Here is a 24,601-nt window from a genome sequence, read left to right on the forward strand (position 1 = left end):
TTTCATAAAAGCATGATTATTTTGGGGTTTTATTGATTAAAATCAATTAATAACATATTTTCTTGTTTGGAACAATGTCGCGGACAAGTTTCATCGAAAAACAATGAAAAACATAAAGTCGAAAAAACAAAGAAATACATAAGAAATTCAAAAAAACAATAAAATACTTAAGAAATTTTTTTCGGATAGCTCAATTTTTTTCTCTTATATTTGCTTAGGACACTAAAAAGAATATTTACACAAAAAAATGTGCCCATTTCGAGCTTTATTTAGTGATTTATACCAAATTGTCCGATTTCATGCATCATTATGTATAAATTAGCATAATTTAGCATAAATGACAATTTTTTTTAAAATCTAACTTCGTAGTACTTTAGATTACATCATAGGCAATGTGTGTGCCAATTTTCGTCGCGATCGCGCAGTCAACAGCCGAGATCTGGAGGGGGGGCCTGGGAGGCCCCCCCCCCGGCTCTATGATCTACCTAAATAGCCCGGCCTAGTTAGGGTTAAGCTGACATAATGGGCCAAATGCATAAAACAAGCAATTGCTTGTAAGCAATTGCTTCAAGCAAAAGCACAAGCTCGTCTAGTAAAAGGTGTAGCTCAAGCAATTGCTTAAATACATATGCATAATCTTTTGCTTGTGCACATACCTTTTGCTTGCATTCAGCAAGCAATTGCTTAGGGTTCGAACAATAGCGTCACGCCTGTGCGAACACAAGAACAAAGGCGAGTGTGGCAGCATGCATTTGAAAGGGCATGTGTGTGCGGAAACATTTCCTGACATAGCAGAAGAGCTATGAAATGACACTCATAAATGCACACACAGACGCACACACACACAACTATACACACACTCGTATTACTGGCTGATTCCCACCACTGCTTACAATAGCCCGCATCTGCCAGATCGCACGTGGAGAGACGTCTCCTTGCTCTCCACCGAAGTGAGACATCCTACCTGTTTTTCATCAAATTTTGCGTGCTAACCACTGGACATTCCCGTTGTTGAAATGAAAAATTTCTTACTCTACTTAAGAGTAATATCTTGTAGATTTATACCACTCCTTCACAATTGTTGTCTTTCTTCCATGAATATGAAAATGATACTTAAAAGGGAACGTCCCAGATAAGCAAAAGCTCAAGCTCATTTTACAGAGCTTGGAAAATCGTAAGCAATTGCTAGCAAGAACTAGCAAAAGGTATGTTTTATGCATACGTTTTTAAGCAAATGCTTGGTCTCTAAGCAATTGCTTGCGGACAGCAAGCAATTGCTTGTACTTGCTAGCAAGAGCTTCTGCTCGCAAGCAATTGCTTGTTTTTATGCATACGGATTCGAGTAAAAGGCTAGCACAAGCAATTGCTAGCGTTTATGCATCCGGCCCAATGTCGCCAGCTATTCACTTTTCCAGCTCACTGTGAGCAGCAGACCTGGCTACCATCTGCGATATCAGCTTTGTCAATGAAAACAGCATCAACTGGCCTGCACGACAGGCTTAGCTCTCATCTGTTGTTAGATGTTGTTACAACATGCTGCAGTTCCTTGTTAAGTTGCCTCCGTACAAATGTGCTTGCAAACATGATATTATATTCAAACCTAGAATCACATCAAAACTTGTGGGCACCATCACTTCAAGCTGTTCCTTCAAATTAAGTCTCCTCCTATTGCATTCAGTAAATAGAGTAAATATTGTGGGGGAAAAAAGAAACCTAAGAAGAATAAGAAAATGAATGTTTTCTAAGTTTGATGGGCATCACTTTCCCTCTTTCTCTGCAGCCATCTAGGTTCTAGGTATTATAGATAATAATCACATGACTGTACTCTCAGTAATCATTGATCATAATGCGCTAGATGAATCAAGTTTCCATTCACTACATGAAACAGCCATGTTTTTTTTTTTTTTCTCCAAAAACACATCAAAGCATAGACATGATGTAAAATCTACTTTTGAATTAACATATCTCTTTTTGAGTCTTCAACATGATAAAGAACCATACATAATTACAAGCCTTCATGATGAGCACAGTCATTTACTTTGTGAAAGTTAGTTCATCTAGAGTACTCAAAAGTTGTGCTCTGTGACCCCTATCATTCCTTTCTTATCTTCATTTAGTATAGGGTAGGGTTGGAGCATGGAGAAATGGCAGGAACAGTCACGTGCTGATTAAAGTTTACTGGTAAAAGTTGAGGTAAATGTTCCTTTTGACTGTGCACAATCTCTACAAAAGCCACATAAATACACATCTATAACAGAGCTCTTCAAATAAATGCTCTTGAAAAGAATGTTGTAGAAAGAGTTTGTTTTTTATAAGTCCTTGATATTAAGAGACAATAACTATGCCCCTGTAAATAATAGAAAACAGGGGAAAATGTGGTAGAAGCATGATCTGGGTCAGATTGTAACATATGTAATGACAAAATACAGTACCGTGACTAATAATCATAATTTCTCGCTACGTGGACACAAAAGAAGCAATAGATGCTTGTTAGCTGGTGCTAGCAGCTGCGGGACCTAACAGCTTGACATCTCTTACAAAGGACTATGAAATAAGGATGAAGTGCCCGTCCGGGTGGGGGGCAAAAACCACTGCAGCCAAGGAACTTGAACCAGGGACTGTAAGATTGATGGTCTGTGGTTCTAATCACTGAGCTACAAAATCATACCAAATATCAAATACCTGTAGCAACACAGTACATCTTACCTCTTAACCCTAACCAGGCCGGGCTTTTTTGGGTGTTCTGTGTCTGGGGGGGGGGGGGGGTATGGTGTTGATTTGACATCTCGGCAGTTGATAGCGCAACCGCGACAAAAATTGGCACATGCATTACCTATGGCGTAATCTACCAAACTATATCACAATCATATATTTTGCTCTAAATCAAAAAGTAAAGCTCCTAGAATCCTAATTTTTGGTGATAACATTCTTTGTAGCATTCCTAACAATGGACTTGAAAAAAAGTCTGCTATCAAAATCAATTTCTAATGTATTTTATTGTTTTATGAATTTCTTATGTATTTCTTTGTCTTTCGACCTTTTGTTTTATCATTTTTTTTTGCAAAATTTATGACAGAACCTATTTCAAGCATAATTATGCTAAAATTAATTAGTTTCGGCCTATGAAAATGAAAAAATTCATATCTTTATGAATAAGAAGAGAAAACTCCATTTGCATAGGCTTTATACACAAAATCATGTTTTTGAGCCATTCTCGGTCTGACAGGCATGTATAAAAGGTCGTGCTGCATCCTAACGGTATGCGCGATTTCACGAAAATGGTGTCAAAAGATGCGAAAGACTTGAAAGTAAAAAGTCAGTGAATGGCGCAGTCAAAAAAATTTGTGCGGCGGAGTAGTTGCGACAAATGTCAAGGGGGCCTTTTTAGGCTTAAGTGTGATTCGACTGGGGCCGTTTGTAATTTTAATCAGGGTATGGGTTCCATCATTGTAGCATCAAAGCATGATATCAAAGTGCACTAATCCCTCACAAATCAAGCAAAAACTAAAGGAACAGAAACATAAACACACACACACACACACACACATAAACACATACAAAAACAAAACAGACTACTGTGCTTGGTCATTGGTACACGTGGTGGCAAGACGAAATCAGTCAAACAATATTGTGATCATGTGCAGGTTCTTGTGCTCCTTTTCTCGTTGATTCACGGGAGAAACTGCGTGACCTCGGCGTAGACGCCCGGAGCATTTGGCTGGGCGCATCCATAGCCCCAGCTCGTCACACCGACCACCTTCCAAATGCCCTCCTTCTCGCACACCAACGGACCGCCACTGTCCCCGTCGCAGGAGTCAACGCCGCCCTGCAGGAAACCCGCACAGAACATCTGTGGCGTCAGCTTGTTTGCCGTAAACGTTGGGCCGTCGGCATGTGTGCAGTGTGTTTGGGTACGAATCGCCTGCATGGATGAAATATAGTAGAAAGGTTCTGATAGCAGATATTTTTTTAGGATACCATGTATGTGCCACTAGACTTGATGTTGCCTATTAGTTTGTACCATCAATTTTCTTGTAATATGTAACCATTTATGTCCTAATAGGCACTTACCTTTGACGTACCATGCTTTTTCTTTAAGCATTCAGATAATAATTCCAAACTTGACTTAGTTATCATCATACTTGGACATAACAATATGCTTTGAACCAACAGGAAGTCACCATAGTATAGTTCATTACAGTACAATAACTTGGTGCGAAGAATACAAGTATTTTATGACAAAATAAAGTAACTCGACTGCTGCGCACATTCAACTTATATAACCGTGTTTCTCACACAATCACTATAGGCCCTATCTGCCATAAGAATGTGGCACTTCATTCACATTTTAAAGTTAATTCTTGGTATCGCCAATGCGCAGAAAACTTCCGCGCATACTGAAGAGCTCTGTCACAGATGCACTGTGGGATTCCTCGGTGCCATTGTCGCTTCTGGTTGTCTCGCGTGCATCGCAGTTCCCATACAATTCAATGGAGTTATTTGTCTGCTTTTACATTGTTAACCTTTTTTTCTTGGCTAATACATGTAGGTCTATACATAGTATGTCTTGACAATGTGTGATGACAGTTTAATACAATTGGCAAAATATCAAAAAGACATGTTTGTCACAAATGTGTTGAATGTTCACTTGCCTTGATCTAGGCTTACTTGGATGAATGGCTATATTTTCTAAGAGAGCATGTATTTGGGAACTTGAAGATTTTCACTTGACTTATGACACTTTTATAAGTTTATGCATTAATTAATTTTTAAGATATCGAGAAAAAGTGTTGTTTCAGTATTAGATAGTAAATTGTTAGCATCTTAATGTGGCCCTTGACCCTTGAACTTTGACCCTATGACCCTAAAATTCTCAAGAGAATCACTGTCAGGCAGAACATGCATAAACATGTACAGCTGTACTAAGTTTCATGATGATATTGTACCTTGAGCCACTTCTGAGATATGGAAGAAGTGAAATTTTAACAATTCACTTGGCCTTTGTCCTCATGACCTAAAACTCTAAGGAATCTTTATTGGGTAGTATACACTAAGTTTCAAGAAAATATTTTCTGACATTGCACAGATACGGGGGAAATAGTGAAATTTTTTGCATTTGAGCTTGACCTTTGACCTTGAGCATCTGCACCATAAAGTTGATAGGCCCAACTTCACCCACTCATACATATACATGCCAAATTTCATTAGGTTACCTCAAACGCTTTTTTTTTTTTTTTTTTACTTATGCTGTCCACAAAATTGATTGCTGACGGATGGAAGGACGGCCAACCCGAAAACATAATGCCTCCAGCGACACTTTGTGGCGGAAGCCAAAAAAAAAAAAAAAGGTTCTCACCACGGCCAACTGCTACAGTTTTGTCATGATAAAGAAATTTATTCAAGGGATAAAACAGGGTGTGGCATTATGAACTAAACCTGGATACCTCTCCCCTCTAGCACCACGATTGGGCCAGTGGACAGCAGGGTTGCATGACATTATCAAATTCTACTGGTATGAAAGGAGAGCGTTCCCACCTAAGTTGCCCCATCCTGATATCCAGCACTGATGGTTTGGTTGGAACTCTCCCTCCGATGGCAGACACGCTGGTGTCACGTGCTGAGTGATGACGGCGGGACGATTGAGCCGCAGCAGGGCGATGTCGTTGTTGGTGGTGCGCGAGTCGTAGTCGGCATGCTTGTACAGGCACTCTATGTCAAACTCCTGCTCCGAACCCTCGTCGATTCTCTGATTGTGCTCCCCGAGCCGGACTTTAAACGACCGCTTTCCATACCTGTTGGGAGGAAGAGGGAAAACCTACAGACATACATGCATATAGGTTAGGTACACAAACTTCTGCCACATACTGCTCCAGAACTTGGGACAGAAGATGAGGTTATCACGAATGCTTCAGCCCCTCAGCTGAAACGTCTACAATTTGAGTAACTGTATATCTTCAACCACTGACAAAGATTCCTGGCAATCTCTGACAATATGTGCTCACACTTTTTTATTTGGGTTTCCTGTTTGTTCATTTCATGTTGCTATTCTTCTCTTTTCTTTTTGAAAATGGAAATGAAAATGTGCACTTTGACCCCTCCCCTCCCCCCCCCCCCCAACTTGCGATGTGATACACTGCAACCGAGCTTACCTCTGGAAGCAGTGGGCGGCAGAGAGAACGTGGTACTCGTCAACGAGAGTGCCGCCGCAGTAATGGCCGCTGCCCTTCAGCACAAGCTGGGCCTGCCAGGGCCAGTTGCCCCGCTTGGCGTTGGTTCCCCCGATGATTTTTGCCAAGATGTTGCCGTTCTCGATGCCCCGTATCCCCCAGACAGTGGCTGGTGAAATAAAAGAGATTCAATGGGTTAATCCATGACATTAACAACAGCAGCAACAACCAATCATTAATTGAAACAAAGCCACCACAAAGCTCAGTGTTTCACATAGAGTTAACTTGATGTCCTCGTGCTGAGACCTCAAAAAGTTTTGATAGGATTCCATTTTTTGATCAGTTAACATTGAACCCAAACCCCTATAAAATCTGCAACAAGTTTTGAATTTTATTCTTAACAGTCTTTTCACAGCATTCTGTGGTAAACTTCTCCACCAGTTCACATTTCTTGATCTTTATTTTTTTGCCCATCCATGATGATTTTTATTGTCCTGTTAAGGACCAGAAAGAAACATCTACAAAGACTCAATCCAACTTCAATGATCTGGTCAGGTTAGAACCAGTGGGAACCCAGATGAGAGACCCTTGCTGCATTATTCACATGATTGCATCATGACCAATCATTAACAGCATTCATGTAGACTATTTGATATAACTAGAAACTGATACACGCAAGAATAACAAATGGTACACTGTCCTCTGTTAAAGCCAGATGCAAAGTTTTAGAACAGCCGGCAGCCAAACAGAGAGCTGTTCAAGTGTGACGCAGTCTGTGACATGAATACCAACATTGCCACACAGGCACCATCAGCGGTGGGCATTGAGGACTTGACAGAAATAGGCAGTGCAGGCCAGAACTTACGGGTCTCGCCGCAACTGACGCCGACGTCCTCGTTATGCCGACAGTTGTGCCTGCCCACGCCCTGCGGGATGGCACACTGGCGGAGCAAGGGCTCTGTCCCATCGCACGTCACATCGTCCAGCCAGATGGGTCCCGTGCCCTCCCCGAAGGATGCCTGTGGGAAGAGTCCAACATCACTGCTGGTGGAAAGGGAAAAGATCAAGGAAAGGCGACTTAACAGTACACAAGTCACACAGTTCAGACATGAAGGGCCGAATTCATGAAGGTGGTACAACTGCAACCGTGGTCTAAACCATGAACAATAAGCCAGTTCGGAGATAGCTCATGTGCACGTGGGTACAAATGACCTTTCATTTTTCTCAGTTGGTTAGGCACTTCACTCAATTCAAAGCGACATAATGCAGCAGCTTGCCCAACATAGCAATTTATGGAACTCGTGTTCTAACAAAGAATGAACCTGTGTAGATGATGTGACCAGAATGGTTCGTCAATCAACACCTTGGGAAGCATCCATTTCATAGTGCTGTTTTGAATACATTAACAAACTTTTTTCTGTTGACATTGCCAAATACCAGGCTTGCTGTCAGGTGGATGTACTGGCTGCAGGCACCATTTACAAGGATGACATGAATATTCATAGCATTACAATAAATGCTTATCTCAGTGAAATTAAAAACCAACCTGTCTCTCGGTACAAATGACCTTTTTCTGCTCATGCTCAAACTGGAACCCCGAACTGGCTTATTTGTATGGGGTGCGCGCCTAGTGTCGCATGACGTATTTGTTACAAAATCAGTCATTTCGTCGACGAAATGTTGTCATTTCGTTGACCAAAGGGTGGTCAAAATAATTCTGCATCACGAGAAGACCTCTCCATAAGGCTTCTTTATGTTTTTTCAAGTCTTGCACAACTCTGAGAGCAAATTTGCAATTTTGTGATTTTGTGTACATAAATTTCCTATGAAAAGCAGTGCTCTATCATGAAACTGATTTGATTTATTAAAATTGATTTATTACTTTTAGGCTAATCAAGGTACAAATGTAGTCAGAGACAATTTCCAATGAAAAAAGGGGAAAACTACAAATGTCGCTATGGCGACTGGTATGCCTCCGCCATAATACGTGATTCTCCTTAGAGGTCTATAGTATGTCTTGACAATATGTGATGACAGTTTAACATAATTAGCAAAATATTGAAATGACATGACTGTCACAAATGTGTTAAATGTTCGCTTTCCTTGAACTAAGTTTAATTGGATGAATGGCTATATCTTCTAAGAGAGTATGTATTTGGGGATTTGAGGATTTTTACTTGACTTTTGACTCTTTATAAGTTTATATGCATTGAGTAATTTTCAAGGGATGGAGAAAAAGTATTATTTCAGTATCAAATAGTAAATTGTTAGCATTTTAACCTCTGGCCTTTGATCATTGTCCTTTGACTCTATGACCCTAATATTCCCACGAGAATCACTGCCAGGCAGAACATGCATAAATATATACTAAGTTTCATGATGATACCATGAAGCCACTTCCTAGATATGGAAAAAGTGAAATTTACCACTTTCACATGACCGTTGACATTTTGACCTTTGACCTTTTCGGCTAAAGACTTCCCATAGAATCTCTACTGTGTAATACATGTATACACTAAGTTTCAAGAAAAATCCTGCAGGCATTGCACAAATATGAGGGGGAAAAAATGCAATTTTGAAGAGTTAATTTTGAACTTTGACCCTGACCTTTGACCCCATGACCCCCACATTCCCCTAGATAATTAATTCCAGTCAGTACATGCATATGTACCAATTTCCATGAAGATACCTTGAACCATTTCCCAGATATGGAGAAAAAAATTACATTTTAAAGATTTCACTTGACCTATGACCTTTTAACTTTGACCTCATTACCCAAAACTCTGTCCAGAGAATCTTCATTTGGTAATACATGTATACACTAAGTTCAAAGAAAATACCTTCAGGTATTGCATAGATATGGGGGAAATAGTGAAATTTTAAGTACTTGACCTTGACCTTTTGACCTTTGACCTCGAGCATGTGCACCCAAAAGTTGATAGGCACAACTTCACCCACTCATACATACACATATCAAGTTTCATTAGGATACCTCAAACAGTTTTTCAGTTACGCTGTACACAAAATCGATTACGGACGGACGGACGGACAACCCGAAAATATAATGCCTCCGCCATAAAAAAGAAAGTGGAAGAACAAGGAAATACATTATAAATTAATAAAAGGACAAAAAAACATAACTAAAATTTTTTTGAACGTTTTGATAATGCACAATTCTTGAATATTTTGAAACAGAATACAAACCAATAATTAGACTCTCATGCTTTCAATTAAGTGTTTATAGGCTAAAATAAGTTCTTGGGCTTAATTTGCATAATTACCTCCGCCAAGGAAGGAGGTTATGTTTTCATTGTTGGTTTTGTTGGTTTGTTTGTTTGTCTGTGTGCAAAATAACTCAAAAAGTTGTTAACGGATTTGGATGAAACATACAGGGAAGGTTGAGCATGACACAAGTAACAGATGATTAAATTTTGGTAAGTGTCTGTTTTGTTTTTTTTTCAGTGGGTGGAAATCACTGATCTCTATGGAAGAGCAAGATCATTGGTGGAAAGGAGCTGCTTGGTGGTCTGCGCTCTCAGAGTGTTTTTCTAGGGTCAATGAACTTGGGAGTTTAAGCTGCATATTTTTGAGGATTTCATATGCACACTAAGATTCTAAAGTGCATGTTCTAGTTTCTGCTAGGGCGAGGCACGCCATGCAGCTGAGGGTTTATGACGTAACAAAGGCTTCTATAGGCACATGTTGGAGAATCGGGCGATTTTTCAGCGGGTGGAAATCACTGATCTCTATGGAAGAGCAAGATCATTGGTGGAAAGGAGCTGCTTGATGGTCTGCGCTCTCAGAGTGCTTTTCTAGTTAATCGATCTAAATTAGAAATTGATCATTTTGAAAATTTAACAACACGATCTTGTAAATTATGACGCATATGTCGGGCATGCCAAATTTCATTGTAATCCCGCCACCGATGGCCGAGATCAGCCCCCCATCCCCAACCCCCCCCCCCCCCCCCCCGATATAGTATAGCCAAAAAAGCCCAGCCTGATGAGGGTTAAACAAAGAGATTATACCACGAGAGGGCGTAGTCCAGAGTGGAGGCAGCCACACAAGGGAGCTGCCATTTTGGGTTGTGGGCGCTGCCATTGCCCGGATCCTGTACACTTATTGAACAATGGATGGTAGCACTCTGCTTAATAATGTGCTTGACTCAAAGTTCGACACAGTCAGCCACATGCTGTTTTATAGTTATGTCACAATGCTCATAATGCTCAAACGACATAATGTTACTGTTGTTGTTTGATTTATGATGCCTTCATCCAAAGTATGTACGTGAAATAAAATCTAAACAATATAACACATTACATTTCAGAAAAATAAAATATGTTATAAAAAAAAAATCATTCCTCATATCAAAACATCAAAAACAAGTATCAAAACACTATTTCCAGACAATCCATTGTCATGCATAGAACAAATAGAAGATATTTCTGCCAACTGAGGTATAAAATATGAAGCAGAAAATTGTCAAGTAGCTCTTAAGCTACAACAGCAGCTTTTGTGGAATAGATAATTTAACCCTGAAACTGACAAAAAATAACCACTAAAACACACTGTCCCAAAAAGGACATGGTAATGTTATTCTTCATATATCAGTTCATACATATATCAATATTCATGACTGTAGATCTACCTGTTCAAGTGTTCCCCTCCCCCCAACTACATATGTTCTTTCCTCATTCTTGCCGAAGACTAAAAACATCACATGCGATACCTCAACACATATGTTAGTTTTTCTCATCAGATGAAATAAAACACTTTCCTGTTCCATCAAAAAAAAAAAAAAGGGACAAAGACAACGCAGTGGCGGATCCAGGTGGGGGTGCACCCCCTTATTCTTTTTTTTAAACAAAAGAAATAAAGGAAAAATGGGGGGGGGGGCACGTGCGCCCCTTCAATTTCCTAAAGGCGCCCCGCCCCCTTCACGGAATTCCTGCAACAGAGGGCGTACGGCCGTAGAAATTCAACCCTTGCACAGACTTAACATCGAAGAGCGTAAATTGGCTGTGCGTCAAGAAATCTACTTTCACATTCACACCGTAAGTTTCACTTTATACTGGATCTTTTTCGGGATGTCCAACAACTAGATCAGATTTCCATATAGACAGGACATCATATAGGCAATTAGTTTCTGTGTATTCATCGTCATTTAACATACATGTTTATGTTATTACGCTACGCAGTCACCGCCTTTTTTCCATTCGCATTCAATGCATCATGTTACAAGCACACACCAGCTAGCTAGGACTGTACGTATAAACAGGACATACCGTACTAGCTCCTAGTACTGAATATTTCAGTATTTTGAGTACTAGTATATCATTCTCAGGTGGGCAATTCTACAATATATGGGACACAGATACCAAAAATTCAGAATGGCATATATTTGCTCCAAACACCATATGTTTTCAGACAATGCTTAAGATGAAGTTTTAAGAATCATGTTTTTCTATGGAGGGGTGCCTGTAAGAGAGAGTGCACTGTCACATACCAGTAACTTTCAGTGTATCTGCTTTACCAGGACTCTAAACAACGATATTTGATATGTATGGAGTTAACAGAGAAGTCCATTACCACATGATGAGAAAAAAAATTGCTGGTTGCATTAAAGAATATGATAAATACTCTTAATTAGTTTGACCTGATTAACGTCACTTACCAAAAACAAGAATTTTTAAAACTTTATTCAACAAAGAAAGTGAGCTGTATGATGTAACTTAGGATTTCTACATATGGCCAGATGCCTTCCTTTCAATACCAGAAAAAAGGATACTTGGCATACCGTTGAGCCAAAATGAACACTACAAAATGTGTAACGTCAGTTACCAAAATGTCATGTACCATCAGTTACCATGACAGTAATTTATAAATGAGGCAAATTATTTGACCTTAGGCCATTTCAACACCTCTGACAAGTCAACGTTTATCAACAGAGAGCAGCAATCACTTTCATTAATTACAGAATGATATCATCACCATGGTATGTCCATGGATACATTTTTTTTTTTTTTTTTTTTTGCTTGTGCTTTTGATTTTTACTTTAGCACAATTCTTAGGTTAAATACAGTCAAACCTGTCTTTACGGCCGCCTCCTTATAGCAGCTACTGAAAAATCCCCTGCACAAAATTGCTGCATTATAGACCCTTTATATAGCGGTCATCTGCCTAATGAGGCCACATGCCACTCATTTTGTATCCCGTGGTGAATATCTAACTGCGTATAGTGGCCACAAAATTTAGCTGAACCGTCAAATCAGCCATGAATATGTTGGCTTTTATGTTCATTGCGTGAATTCTACCGGGTCCTAGCTCAGACATAATCACACAGACATGATTGACAAATGCAGCTCTTCACCATGAAAAAGGCATCTTACCACTAACTTGACTAGATCTAGGCTTCAGAATGCCGAATAGATAGATAGATAGATGCTACAAAGGCAAGGACAGCTCCTAGTAACATCTTAGAATTTTACCAAAATGCCAACTAATTAGTGATTACCGCTCGTGAACCCCATTCATGCAAAAGGTACGAACCAGTTCCTCAGGCTCGGAATGCTATCTCAAAAATCAAAGAACAGAAGTAAGCTAAAAAAGAAAAAAAAATTATAAATTAAGTAAATTGTTTAAAAAAAAACTCAAATATTATAGCTGCTCATGTAAACTTATTTGCTGTTTTTTTTTTTAAACAGAATAACATGCGGTATTTTATGCTATCATATAATGCAAGTGTTGAAATTCAAAATGGCCACCGACCTGTCTATAGTGGCCACCTGTCTATAGTGGCCACTTTTGTCCTTTCCCTAGGGTGGCCGCTATAGACAGGTTTGACTGTAATCTAGAAGTTTATCACTTGTACTATATGCACTCAAATTATTATATACAGCTGTAGTCATTCACAGTCCTACAGGATGATAAAGCTAACATCATTTCAAAGTTTGGTGATCAATGACATTGTGGTTGCATGGTAACAACCTTTTTTAAAGGACAAGTCCACCTCATATACATGTGGATTGAGTGAATGCAACAGTATTAGTAGAACACATCAGTGAAAGTTTGAGGAAAATCTGATAATCCGCTCACAAGTTATGAATTTTTAAAGTATACGCGCAACCACTGCTGGATGAGAAGACTACTACAGTGTATGATGTCACATGCATAGAACGACATAAGGAAAATAAAAAGAGAATTTCACAAAACTTTACTTTTAGAAAAAAAAATGCACATTTCTTCAACTTGTTACTGACATATGATATGGGTAATATTATTCCCTTTGCCTTCTGAGAGAGAGAGGTGGAGTGTTCTTTTGTTATGCGAGAAAAGTGAAAATATCTTGTATTTTCTTTGTACTTTTATATATCGTTGTACAAGTGTGACATCACAAGCTATAGTAGTCTTCTCATCCAGCCATGACTGAGCAGAAACTTCAAAAATTCATGCAGAGGATAAAATCTACCTACATCTCTCTCTCCCTCTCTCTCTGTTTACAATACAGATGGAAAACTCCGAAACTATAAACAATGTAGGAGACCAAGGAGAAGGGGAAACTGACCACAGGTAAAAATGAAGCATCTAAGTTGCCAACTACTGTAAAACATGATATATTCGCGGCGAGAAATTTTCGTGAATTGGAGCCGGCGGCCTTTTTCATGGCATGAAATTTTTGCGAATTGCCACTGGCGTTCTATGCATATTGTGTAGACAAGAACTTTTGTGTGCATTTTAATTTCACGAATCTTAGCGCTCGCGAAAATCGCGAAATTAAAATGCATGCGAACATTCCTCGTTTTACAGTACTGTAAATGCATAAATATTTGGGGTACATTAATTATGCAGATTTTGCGCTACATCTGGTTTGCGCAAATTCTAATAACACCTGCGACAGCTGTATTTTCATGGGTTTGAAGTGCGCTTAATCAGCTGATAAATACTACTAACAAAGTGTGTGTGTGTTTGCATGTACGTACGTATGTGTCCTATTCATTTGAGCACGTGTATGCATGCTAGTAACTTTCTACAGGCTGTACATTCAAATGGCTTGTTTGTGTGTAAACTGTGATCAAAATTAGTATGTGCATGTACTCGGAAAATGCATAATTGTCATGAGTGTCTCCAGCCACATGAATGTCTCCAGCCACATGAATGTCTCCAGCCACAAAAAGTTTTGGCGCATCCATTAGTTCTCCCATTGTTTGAGTACTGCTGTGTGGCCTGGTCAAATTGTCCCACCACTATAAAAGATATCATTGTGAGACATATAGGCCCATTTACACTTGCTTGGAAAAATCATGATTTTTTCTAAAATCGCGACATTTGGGTGCAAGTTGCTAAGCAACTACACCCAAACGCCCTCGAAACATCGGCAGAAAAATCGCCAGCCGGAGTACGATTTTTTGAAACATCGCGAAGTTTGAGGCGAAGTTAGCGAGTGTAAACCCAAGCTGCAGAAATATCGCAATTTTTCATCACGTGACTTTCGGTATCGGATTGCACTGGGAGTTTACGCGTGCTCCTGATCCCTCTTTGGAACGTGTAGAGAGTACGTCGGTCACTGGCCAGAGTACTAAGTACACGGTACAGTGTACAGGTCTAAACGGCCGATCCTCGATTGGCTCGTGGTCTCTCACCTCACTCTCCCTGATGAAACTACCATGTTTTACTAGTACGTGAAAACTACTACTAGTAGCAAACCTGAAGTTCTCCAACCACGTATCATCACTCCATGACGACTTAACAAAATAATGTTCTCCCAGAAATGCGTTGATTGTGGGAGTGCCCATACTGCTCTCGATATACGTTGTTTGTGGAATACAGGAGTACGTAACAAGTGTGAGTTCTTGCTGTCGCCTGATAAAATACCAGTCCTAACTTCCAAGTCCTACTTCTCATGTAATTTCGTCATATCGGCGAAATTTCATGATCCTCCCGAATGCTGCTGTCATCAACTTTTCCATACTTTAAGATGAAGTTTTACACACCTACTACGTATGTGATCTAATATAGCAAGCTATAAAGTTTTACCGTAAGTAAACAGTCTCGAGAAGCACAAATTTATGTGTGCATTGGTGCATTGTACAGTGATAAAAAGCCCAGGCTCAACGTTCCAACCAGCTAGCTGTGATCAAAATATACTGCACTGCAGTGAAAACGAACAGAAAAGCGTGCGCTTCCACTCAGCTACCGTGTTGAAAAGAGGTAAATTACACATGCGCACTACCGACCAAAAAATCGTGATGTTTTGTGAAAGGACAAGTTCACCTTCATAAACATAAGGATTGAGAGAATGCAGCAATATTAGTAGAACACATCAGTGAAAGTTTGAGGAAAATTGGACAATCGATGCAAAAGTTATGAATTTCTTAAATTTTTGTGTTGGAACCGCTGGTTGAGGAGACTACTAAGGCTCGTGATGTCATATGAGTACAACAGTATAAAGAAAATGTAAAGAAAATTCAACATATTTTCACTTTTTTCGCATAATAAAAGAGCACTTGACTTGATGAAATTTTGTGAAATTCTCTTTATATTTTCCTTATATTGTTGTACGCATGTGACATCATACACTGCAGTAGTCTTCTCATCCAGCGGTGACTGCACAAAAACTTCAAAAATTCATAACTTTTGAACGGATTGTCTGATTTTCCTCAAACTTTCAATGATGTGTTCTACTAATATTGCTACATTCTCTCAATCCTTATGTTAATGAAGGTGAACTTGTCCTTGAAGCTCAAACTTCGCATGCTTTTGCACAAGTGTAAACGGTGGAACCAAAATATCGCGATTTTAAAAATCGCGATGTTAGTAAGTGTAAATGCGGCTAATGCAAAAGAATGGCCAGAATTTGTCTTAGAGGGGTAGACACCAGAACGTCCACTGACTACGTATTAAGTCAGCTTAACTGGAAGCTCCTGAACACCTGACACTCTTATTCAAAAAAAGCCAGTGATACTCACAATTACTAGACTAGATCTGCAGTTTCCGAGGGGCTGCTGGCACCTAGAGCCAAATCAAATGCTGGGGGGAAAAAAAAAAGAAGCCTTTTCACACATTGGAGCTGTTGAATGGAACAGTGTACCAAAGAACATTAGGCATGCTTCATCCAAACAGTCCTTTTCAGCACAATTCTGTAGAGTACTCAATTTTGGTCAAGAATAGTTACAAACCGTATATAAACTACTTTTTTTTTCTTTCCGGGGTGGGGTGGGGGGGGGGGGGGTCCATAGAGGAAGGAAGTGGCATGATATATCAGATATCAGATATACTGTGTTATTTTGCACATGTTTTGCAGTCACAGATTCTATATTTAGATCCGGAAGTCTGGAGGTGGTGGATTTTACTTTCACAATTGTTAAAGTTTCACTCAGTGATTACTACAGATGTATTGTTTCATTCTATATGTACGGTTGTATATGTTATTGTATACATATGTTATATATGTAGCCCAAGTGGCTACAATAGCACATAAAATCAACAACAGCACAGTAATACTTTTCCTAGCTGCCCTGTGACGCAAAAGTACTCAGCCATATAGCCCCTTCTTTGAGTTTATGAAATCCTTTGTTTTGCTTCCTGTCAGACTTTCCTTTTTTTCTCTCTTGTGGTCAATTCCCCCTTTCCCAAGAAAAGAGTGATTGATGGCAGTTTACGAGTTTAGCATAGATAACGCTCCCCATAACAGGTCCATAATCTTCAACACCAAAGCCCCACTCCAGATAACTGATAAGACAGTGTGAGGATGCGTTTCACACCCTAATTTTCATGAGCATGATGATTCTTTGAACCAGGAAGTCCACCCCCTTTGCGAGAATTCCCCTTGTTCTTTTCGGTAGTGTTTAGGAGAGTTTGGTCACACAGGAGTCCTAGAAGTAAATTGAGAGATATGATGACAATGTGAACACCCCTTCGAACAATGACCCCGGTTCATCATGGAAAGTCGCCGCACAGATATTTTGGCTACCTCTTATCTAGGAAAAGATAACTTGGAAACAATCGACAGGGCATTCACACGCAAAAAATTTATACTAGAACGGTATAGCTATACCAAAACGGAATAGCTATACGATGAATTTATACGTCTGAACACTGACTAACGAAACGACGTATAACGAAACGAAGTATAGCGAAACGACAGTCAGAGCATCGTTTCGAACTATAACGAATCAGCATTCCATCGTGTGCATTGTGCGTCTGAACATATGGCGACCATAGAACAGAATAACTGGGCGGGGCTTGATGGGAGCGAGCACGAAAGGTGACCTTGTACCTGTCACTCATGACCATAACAACATGCGCAGTGAGAAACTGCACATCTAAAGAAAGACTCATTTGTTCATGACCATTTTCCAGTAGAATTGTATATTATGATGTGTATTTTTTCATTACCATTATTGTGTCATTTATTTTCATGTGCATGTTTGTGTAAGGATTTTTGTATTTCATAACTTACTCTTCTACTGCGCCTTGAGCACGTTAACTATGTGGAACTTGCGCATTATAAGTACCCTGTATTATTATATTATTATACGACGTTTTTCCGGAATGGTCGAAATTAGCGTCTGAACGGTCTATCGGCTATACGATGATTCTTTATACGTTGTTTCTTTTAGTCCAGGCGCAGCGACCCAGAAAAAATGACTTCGTTCAACCCACCCCGCAGAAAAGGTTTGACTGCATGGGGTGGTCGGTTGGACCCTCTGGAACACCCCTAGGTAGTATGTGATATCAAATTGTGGTATCAATGAAATTTTACAGGCCATTTTAGTTGCGACATGACCATATTCTTCGAGGAAGCGTCTGCGCACACTAAGACTACTACAAGTACCACTAGCACTGCTACAGGCGCCAATGCCAGTGGTGCGTGTTATAGTCTTAGCGTACAAAGACTTTTTCCGCGACAAACATCGGTTTTTGCCTGCAAACTAATTTTTCACGCTAAGCTGGGGTTGGTGTAGTGCAGTTTCCAGACGTTTTTATTTCGTCTTTATTTCTTCGAGTTGAAGCAAGCCAAGTGAGAGTGCATACCCAGCGATTGTGACGCCCGAACCGTTTTTTGTGGCAATCATTGAGCATGCACCCTCACTCGGCTTAGCGCAATACAGCGGGCTTCTGCACAATACACAAGCTGTAACTCAGAGAAATAAAGGCGAAATAAAAACAGCTAGAAATTAAGACTAGGGTCGGTAACGCTTGTCGCTTTTGGGGCACTGAAAATGACAAAATTATCACAGTTTTTGCATTTATTTCACGAAGGATTCATTGAAACGCCTTAAAACTATATGTGCATGTTGCTAGAGATGTCAGCAATACAATGGGATACAACCGGATGCCTACAGGTGATTGGTAACTCACAAAAATATCTGGAATTTAGACAGGTTTGTTTCTTTTGCCTTTCGTGCACATCACTCATTGTAGATGAGCTCTACACTGTAAAATTAGTCTGGATAAAAAGGGAAAAGACACCCAAGGTTTTTCCCTCATTCTCTCCTCAGCATTAATTCATTACTGCACGTTTGGAATAAAATTTACATATCATGATATTTCATTTTATTCTATATATTTACAATAGTTAACGAACACAAAAGTACGCTTAATTCTTTGATGGATAATCCAGCGCACGTGTATATTCCTTCTTTAGAAAGGAATTTATCGGTATTCTTGAATAAACTTCCTTTAAGAACATAAACAATCAATTGCTTTCCTCTGCTCTTTTCCAGGATTGTTTTGAATAACCATCGCTCTGTAAGTACTCGAAAGAGCTACTATAGAATATTGGCTTTGCTTTCTGTATTCATCTTATTTTTAAGGGAAATTTGTGTCCGTACATTATTAAAAACTATATACATTTGCCAATGCTTTGAAGTCAAATATGTGTTGAAAGTATGACGGATGCAACTTTTTCATGCATTTTACTATTCGAAATGATATCTTTCTTTCAATGGCCGTTTATTATGCCTTTGCTTACAAATTTTGCTGTAACTTGAGAATGCTTCAAAATATTCTTCACATATACCTGATGTCGTACACTTTATGCAGAAGGAAGGACATGCTTATTGAGCTTTTTGAAATTATGGGCTTTAGTTTTCGAGTTATTGACAACTAAATTCTGATTGGATAATACTGATTGCATGGCAACAGGGAAAACTTTTTAAACGAAATCAATAAAAAAATTGTGTTTTTTTTATTGCAACTATAAGATAAAAAAAAAAAACAATGTTTGCAGCAGCAGGAGGCATTTTGGGGGTTACCAGTCACCTTTAGGCATCCGGTTACCATGGTAACCATGCACAATATTATACTTACATGAATCCCACTGTATGGATGACATCTCTAGCAACATATACATATATATAGTTTATGCAGTTTTGATGAATTCTCCATGAAATAAATGCAAGAACTGTGTGAGTTTGTCGTTTCCAGTGCCCCAAATAGCGACAAGCGTTTACCGACCCTAGTCTTAATTTCTAGCCGTTTTTTCGTCTTTATTTCTCTGAGTTGCAGCTTGTGTATTATGCAGAAGCCCGCTGTATATATTGCGCTAAGTGGAGTGAGAGCACACACCCAGTGATTGCGATTCGGTCGTCACAATCACCGGGTATGCGCTCTCACTCGGCTTGCTTGAACTCTTGAAATAAAGACGAAATAAAAACGGCTAGAAACTACACTACACCGAACCCAGCTTGGCGTGAAAAGTTAGTTCGCAGGCAAAACCCTTGTTTATCGAAGAAAAAGTATATGCGCGCTAAGACTACCACACGCAGCACTGGCACTGGCGCCTGTAGCACTGCTAGTAGCAACGGCGTAAATCATACTGAGGAGTGGGGGGATGATCGGCGATAGTCACCATCACCACGATTACAAGCCCATAACCGAACCGGCGAAGCCTTGAGGGGGACGGGGGTGAGAGAAGCTTGGTAACCCCCCTCCCCCCCTCCCCCCCCCCCCCCCACACACACACACACTTTACAGGATCGGATGTCTCACTCTTTTGCATGAAATATAAAGTGGGAGGAGAGTGATATATTTCTGACAAACTGTTACAAGCGAGCTTGAAAATGTTGACATTTTACAGTCCCAAAACTGCAGTTTGTGACTGTATTTTGTCCGCTTTGGAAATTAAGGGGGGCGCACAAGGCGCAACTGCTGGCAGTTCGTACTGGCAGCAACATCAGGAGAATGGCATAACGATTAAATGCGAGCGAGCGAAGCGAGTGAGCTTGAAAATTTTGACATATTACAGTCCCAAAACTGCCGTTTGTAGCTTTATTTTTAGCTTTGGAAATTAAGGGGGAGCACCGGGCGAAAACTGCTGGCAATTACTGGCAGCAACATCAGGAGAATGGCATAATGATTGAGCGAGTGAGCGGAGCGAGCGAGCTTCAAATTTTGACTTATTACAGTCCCCAAACTGTCGTTTGTAGCTTTATTTTTAGCTTTGGAAATTAAGGGGGGCACCGGGTGAAACTGCTGGCAATTACTGACAGCAACATCAAGAGAATGGCATAACAATACAATGCGAGCGAGCGAAGCGAGCGAGCTTGAAAATTTTGGCATTTTACAGTAAAAAAACTGCCGTTTTGGGCTGTATTTTTCGCTTTGGAAATTAAGGGGGCGCACAGGGCGCAACTGCTGGCAGTTCGTACTGGCAGCAACATCAGGAGAATGGCATAACGATTAAATGCGAGCGAGCGAAGCGAGTGAGCTTGAAAATTTTGACATTTTACAGTCCCCCAAACTGTCGTTTGTGGCTGTATTTTTTTTGCTTTGGAATGAAGGGGAACACCGGGCGAAAACTGCTGGCAATTACTGGCAGCAACATCAGGAGAATAGCAAACTGATTAAATGCGAGCGAGCGAAGCGAGCGAGCTTCAAAATTTGACTTATTACAGTCCCAAAACTGCCGTTTGTAGCTATATTTTTCGCTTTGGAAATTAAGGGGGGGGGGGGAGCACCGGGCGAAACTGCTGGCAATAACTGGCAGCAACATCAGGAGAATGGCATAATGATTAAATGCGAGCGAGCGAAGCGAGCAAGCTTCAAAATTTTGACATATTACAGTCCCAAAACTGCCGTTTGTAGCTATATTTTTCGCTTTGGAAATTAAGGGGGGGGGGGGGGAGCACCGGGCGAAAACTGCTGGCAATAACTGGCAGCAACATCAGGAGAATGGCATAATGATTAAATGCGAGTGAGTGAAGCGAGCTTCAAAATTTTGACATCTTACAGTCCCCAAAACTGCCGTTTGTAGCTTTGTTTTTCGCTGTGGAGATTAAGGGGGAGCACCGGGCGAAAACTGCTGGCAATTTACTGGCAGCAACATCATGAGAATGGCATAACAATAAAATGCGAGCGAGCGAAGCGAGCGAGCTTGAAAATTTTGGCATTTTACAGTAAAAAAAACTGCCGTCTTGGGCTGTATTTTTTCGCTTTGGAAATTAAGGGGGCGCACAGGGCGCAACTGCTGTCAATCACTGGCAGCAACATCAGGAGAATGCCATAGCGATTTAATGCGAGCGAGCGGAGCAAGCGAGCCTTAAAATTTTGACATTTTGCAATCCCAGAAAATGTCGTTTGTAGCTGTATTTTTTCGCTTTGGAAATTAAGGGGAGGCACACCGGGCGAAACTGCTGGCAATTACTGGCAGCAACATCAGAAGAATGGCATAATGATTAAATCCGAGCGAGGCGGAGCGAGCGAGCTTCAAAATTTCGACTTATTACAGTCCCAAAACTGCCGTTTGTAGCTTTATTTTTAGCTTTGGAAATTAAGGGGAGCACCGGGCGAAAACTGCTGGCAATTTATGGCAGCAACATCATGAGAATGGCATAATGATTAAATGCGAGTGTGCGAAGCGAGCGAGCTTGAAAAATTTTGACATTTTACAGTCCCCCAAACTGTCGTTTGTGGCTGTATTTTTTCGCTTAGGAAATTAAGGGGACGCACCGGGCGAAAACTGCTGGCAATTACTGGCAGCAACATCAGGAGAATGGCATACTGATTAAATGCGAGCGAGCGAAGCGAGCGAGCTTCAAAATTTTGACTTATTACAGTCCCAAAACTGCCGTTGTAGCTATATTTTTCGCTTTGGAAATTAAAGGGGGGGGGGGGAGCACCGGGCGAAACTGCTGGCAATAACTGGCAGCAACATCAGGAGAATGGCATAATGATAAATGCGAGTGAGTGAAGCGAGCTTCAAAAATTTTGACATCTTACAGTCCAAAAAACTGCCGTTTGTAGCTATGCTTTTCGCTGTGGAGATTAAGGGGGGAGCACCGGGCGAAAACTGCTGGCAATTTACTGGCAGCAACATCATGAGAATGGCATAATGATTAAATGCGAGTGTGCGAAGCGAGCGAGCTTGAAAATTTGACATCTTACAGTCCCCAAAACTGCCATTTGTAGCTATATTTTTCGCTTTGGAAATTAAAGGGGACGCACCGGGCGCAACTGCTGTCAATCACTGGCAGCAACATCAGGAGAATGCCATAGCGATTAATGCGAGCGAGCGGAGCAAGCGAGCCTTAAAATTTTGACATTTTGCAATCCCAGAAAATGTCGTTTGTAGCTGTATTTTTTCGCTTTGGAAATTAAGGGGAGGCACACCGGGCGAAACTGCTGGCAATTACTGGCAGCAACATCAGAAGAATGGCATAATGATTAAATCCGAGCGAGCGGAGCGAGCGAGCTTCAAAATTTCGACTTATTACAGTCCCAAAACTGCCGTTTGTAGCTTTATTTTTAGCTTTGGAAATTAAGGGGGAGCACCGGGCGAAAACTGCTGGCAATTTATGGCAGCAACATCATGAGAATGGCATAATGATTAAATGCGAGTGTGCGAAGCGAGCGAGCTTGAAAAATTTTGACATCTTACAGTCCCCAAAACTGCCATTTGTAGCTATATTTTTGCTTTGGAGATTAGGGGAGGGGGGGCACCGGGCGCAACTGCTGTCAATCACTGGTAGCAACATCAGGGGAATGGCTTAGCGCTTAAATGCGAGCGAGCGGAGGCGAGCGAGCTTTAAAATTTTGACATTTTACACCCCAAAAACTGCCGTTTTTAGCTATATTTTTGCGATTTGGTTTGTCCCACTTTTATGGGGGGACCATCCCCCCCCCCCCCATCGACGCCTCTGCATATGAGGGAGCTTTTGTTAAGTGAAAGATATGCTGCACACTCTTTGACAAATTAGGGAAATATACGTCAATCTCAACAGTGTACTTATCGAAAGGGATCCAGTATAGCGGAGCTTTTGCATGTTTATGATTGCAATTCAACGATTTGCGCATAGTTCTGGCGGTATTTGGACTATAATTCCATTAAGAAAGTTCGAAATTTGTCCTCATCTCGGAAATTGCTTGGGGGATAAATGATTTGCCTGCCTAAACACTTTCGTAGGGGCGGGGCAAATGCCCTCTGCCCCCCCCCCCCCCCGAGATATTTTCGACGCCCCTGATCTTCCCTATGGGTACACCCATAGATGTATCTTGACTGAATTATCAGTCACTGTCGTTCCTCATGAATGATTCAGGAAATGGAGGGTTTAATATGGCAATATAGTTTTGTTATTGTTTGTTTGTTTTCGTACATATTTTGCAGATGGTCCCAAGTTACTCTCGTCTTAGCATGTTTACATGTAGGCCTACACTATTTGACGTTGTCAACGTCTGAGCCATACCTTACAGTGTATGTCCATGTCCGCGAGCGAGCGAAGCGAGCGAGCGCTTGAGAAAATTATGCATTCGATTTCCTACAAGATAGAATACTGTTCAGCTCTGTTACCTGTCTGAAGGCCGGCGTACAAACGTCATGCAATATGCCAAAATTGATACAATCACATTTCTGCTTCCTCCATTTTTTTTCTTCAAAATTCAGGGGGGGATGATTGTACAGGCCATCCCCCCCTCCTCCATTTCAGGGGGGATATATCCCCCCCATCCCCCCGGGATTTACGCCCATGGCTAGTAGCACGTGTAATAGTCTTGGCGTGCGCAGACTCTTTTACGTTTGTTCCAACAAATCCTGATGAAAAGTGGCCAGCAAAATTCTACCGACACCACAATTTGGAACCACATACTTCCTGGGGATGTTCATAGAGGTCCCATCTACCACCTTGTCTGTCAAACCTTTTCTGCGGGGTGGGTTGAACGAACTCCTTAATTAAGCCTCTTACAGTAATTAGCGCCTTGACTATTTATTGAGTTTTGGTATAAACTGGCTTGCGTCTGAATAGGGGGGCCAGTCTTGTGCACTGATTCTGGTGTCTTAAAGAAGTAGTTAAAGAAATTACAGACCGTTGGTGAGCAATGCAGACACTGGCACTTTGTCTCCTGCCCCTTGTTTTTATATCGTTTTGCAATTAAGCAGAAATTGACAGGAACCACGACAGCAGATTTTGCATGGAAAATAATGTGAGGAGCTAGAGGGA

General features: G+C 40.7%; 1 protein-coding gene across 1 annotated transcript in view; it reads right to left on the reverse strand.

The window, feature by feature from the left end:
• Nucleotides 1–3,556: 3,556 nt before the first annotated feature.
• LOC140228877 (trypsin-2-like) overlaps nt 3,557–24,601 on the reverse strand; it is a 33,065-nt gene continuing 12,020 nt past the window's right edge. Inside the window, exons 2-6 of the mRNA XM_072309146.1 lie at nt 10,196–10,278; nt 7,033–7,211; nt 6,150–6,336; nt 5,536–5,792; nt 3,557–3,951 (exon numbers count right to left, since the gene is read on the reverse strand). Of these exons, the coding sequence (XP_072165247.1) occupies nt 3,671–3,951; nt 5,536–5,792; nt 6,150–6,336; nt 7,033–7,211; nt 10,196–10,278 (987 nt within the window). The 3' untranslated portion in view covers nt 3,557–3,670. The remainder of the gene's footprint in view (nt 3,952–5,535; nt 5,793–6,149; nt 6,337–7,032; nt 7,212–10,195; nt 10,279–24,601) is intronic.

Source organism: Diadema setosum, chromosome 5, assembly GCF_964275005.1.
Source record: "Diadema setosum chromosome 5, eeDiaSeto1, whole genome shotgun sequence".
Taxonomy (NCBI): Eukaryota; Metazoa; Echinodermata; class Echinoidea; order Diadematoida; family Diadematidae; genus Diadema; species Diadema setosum.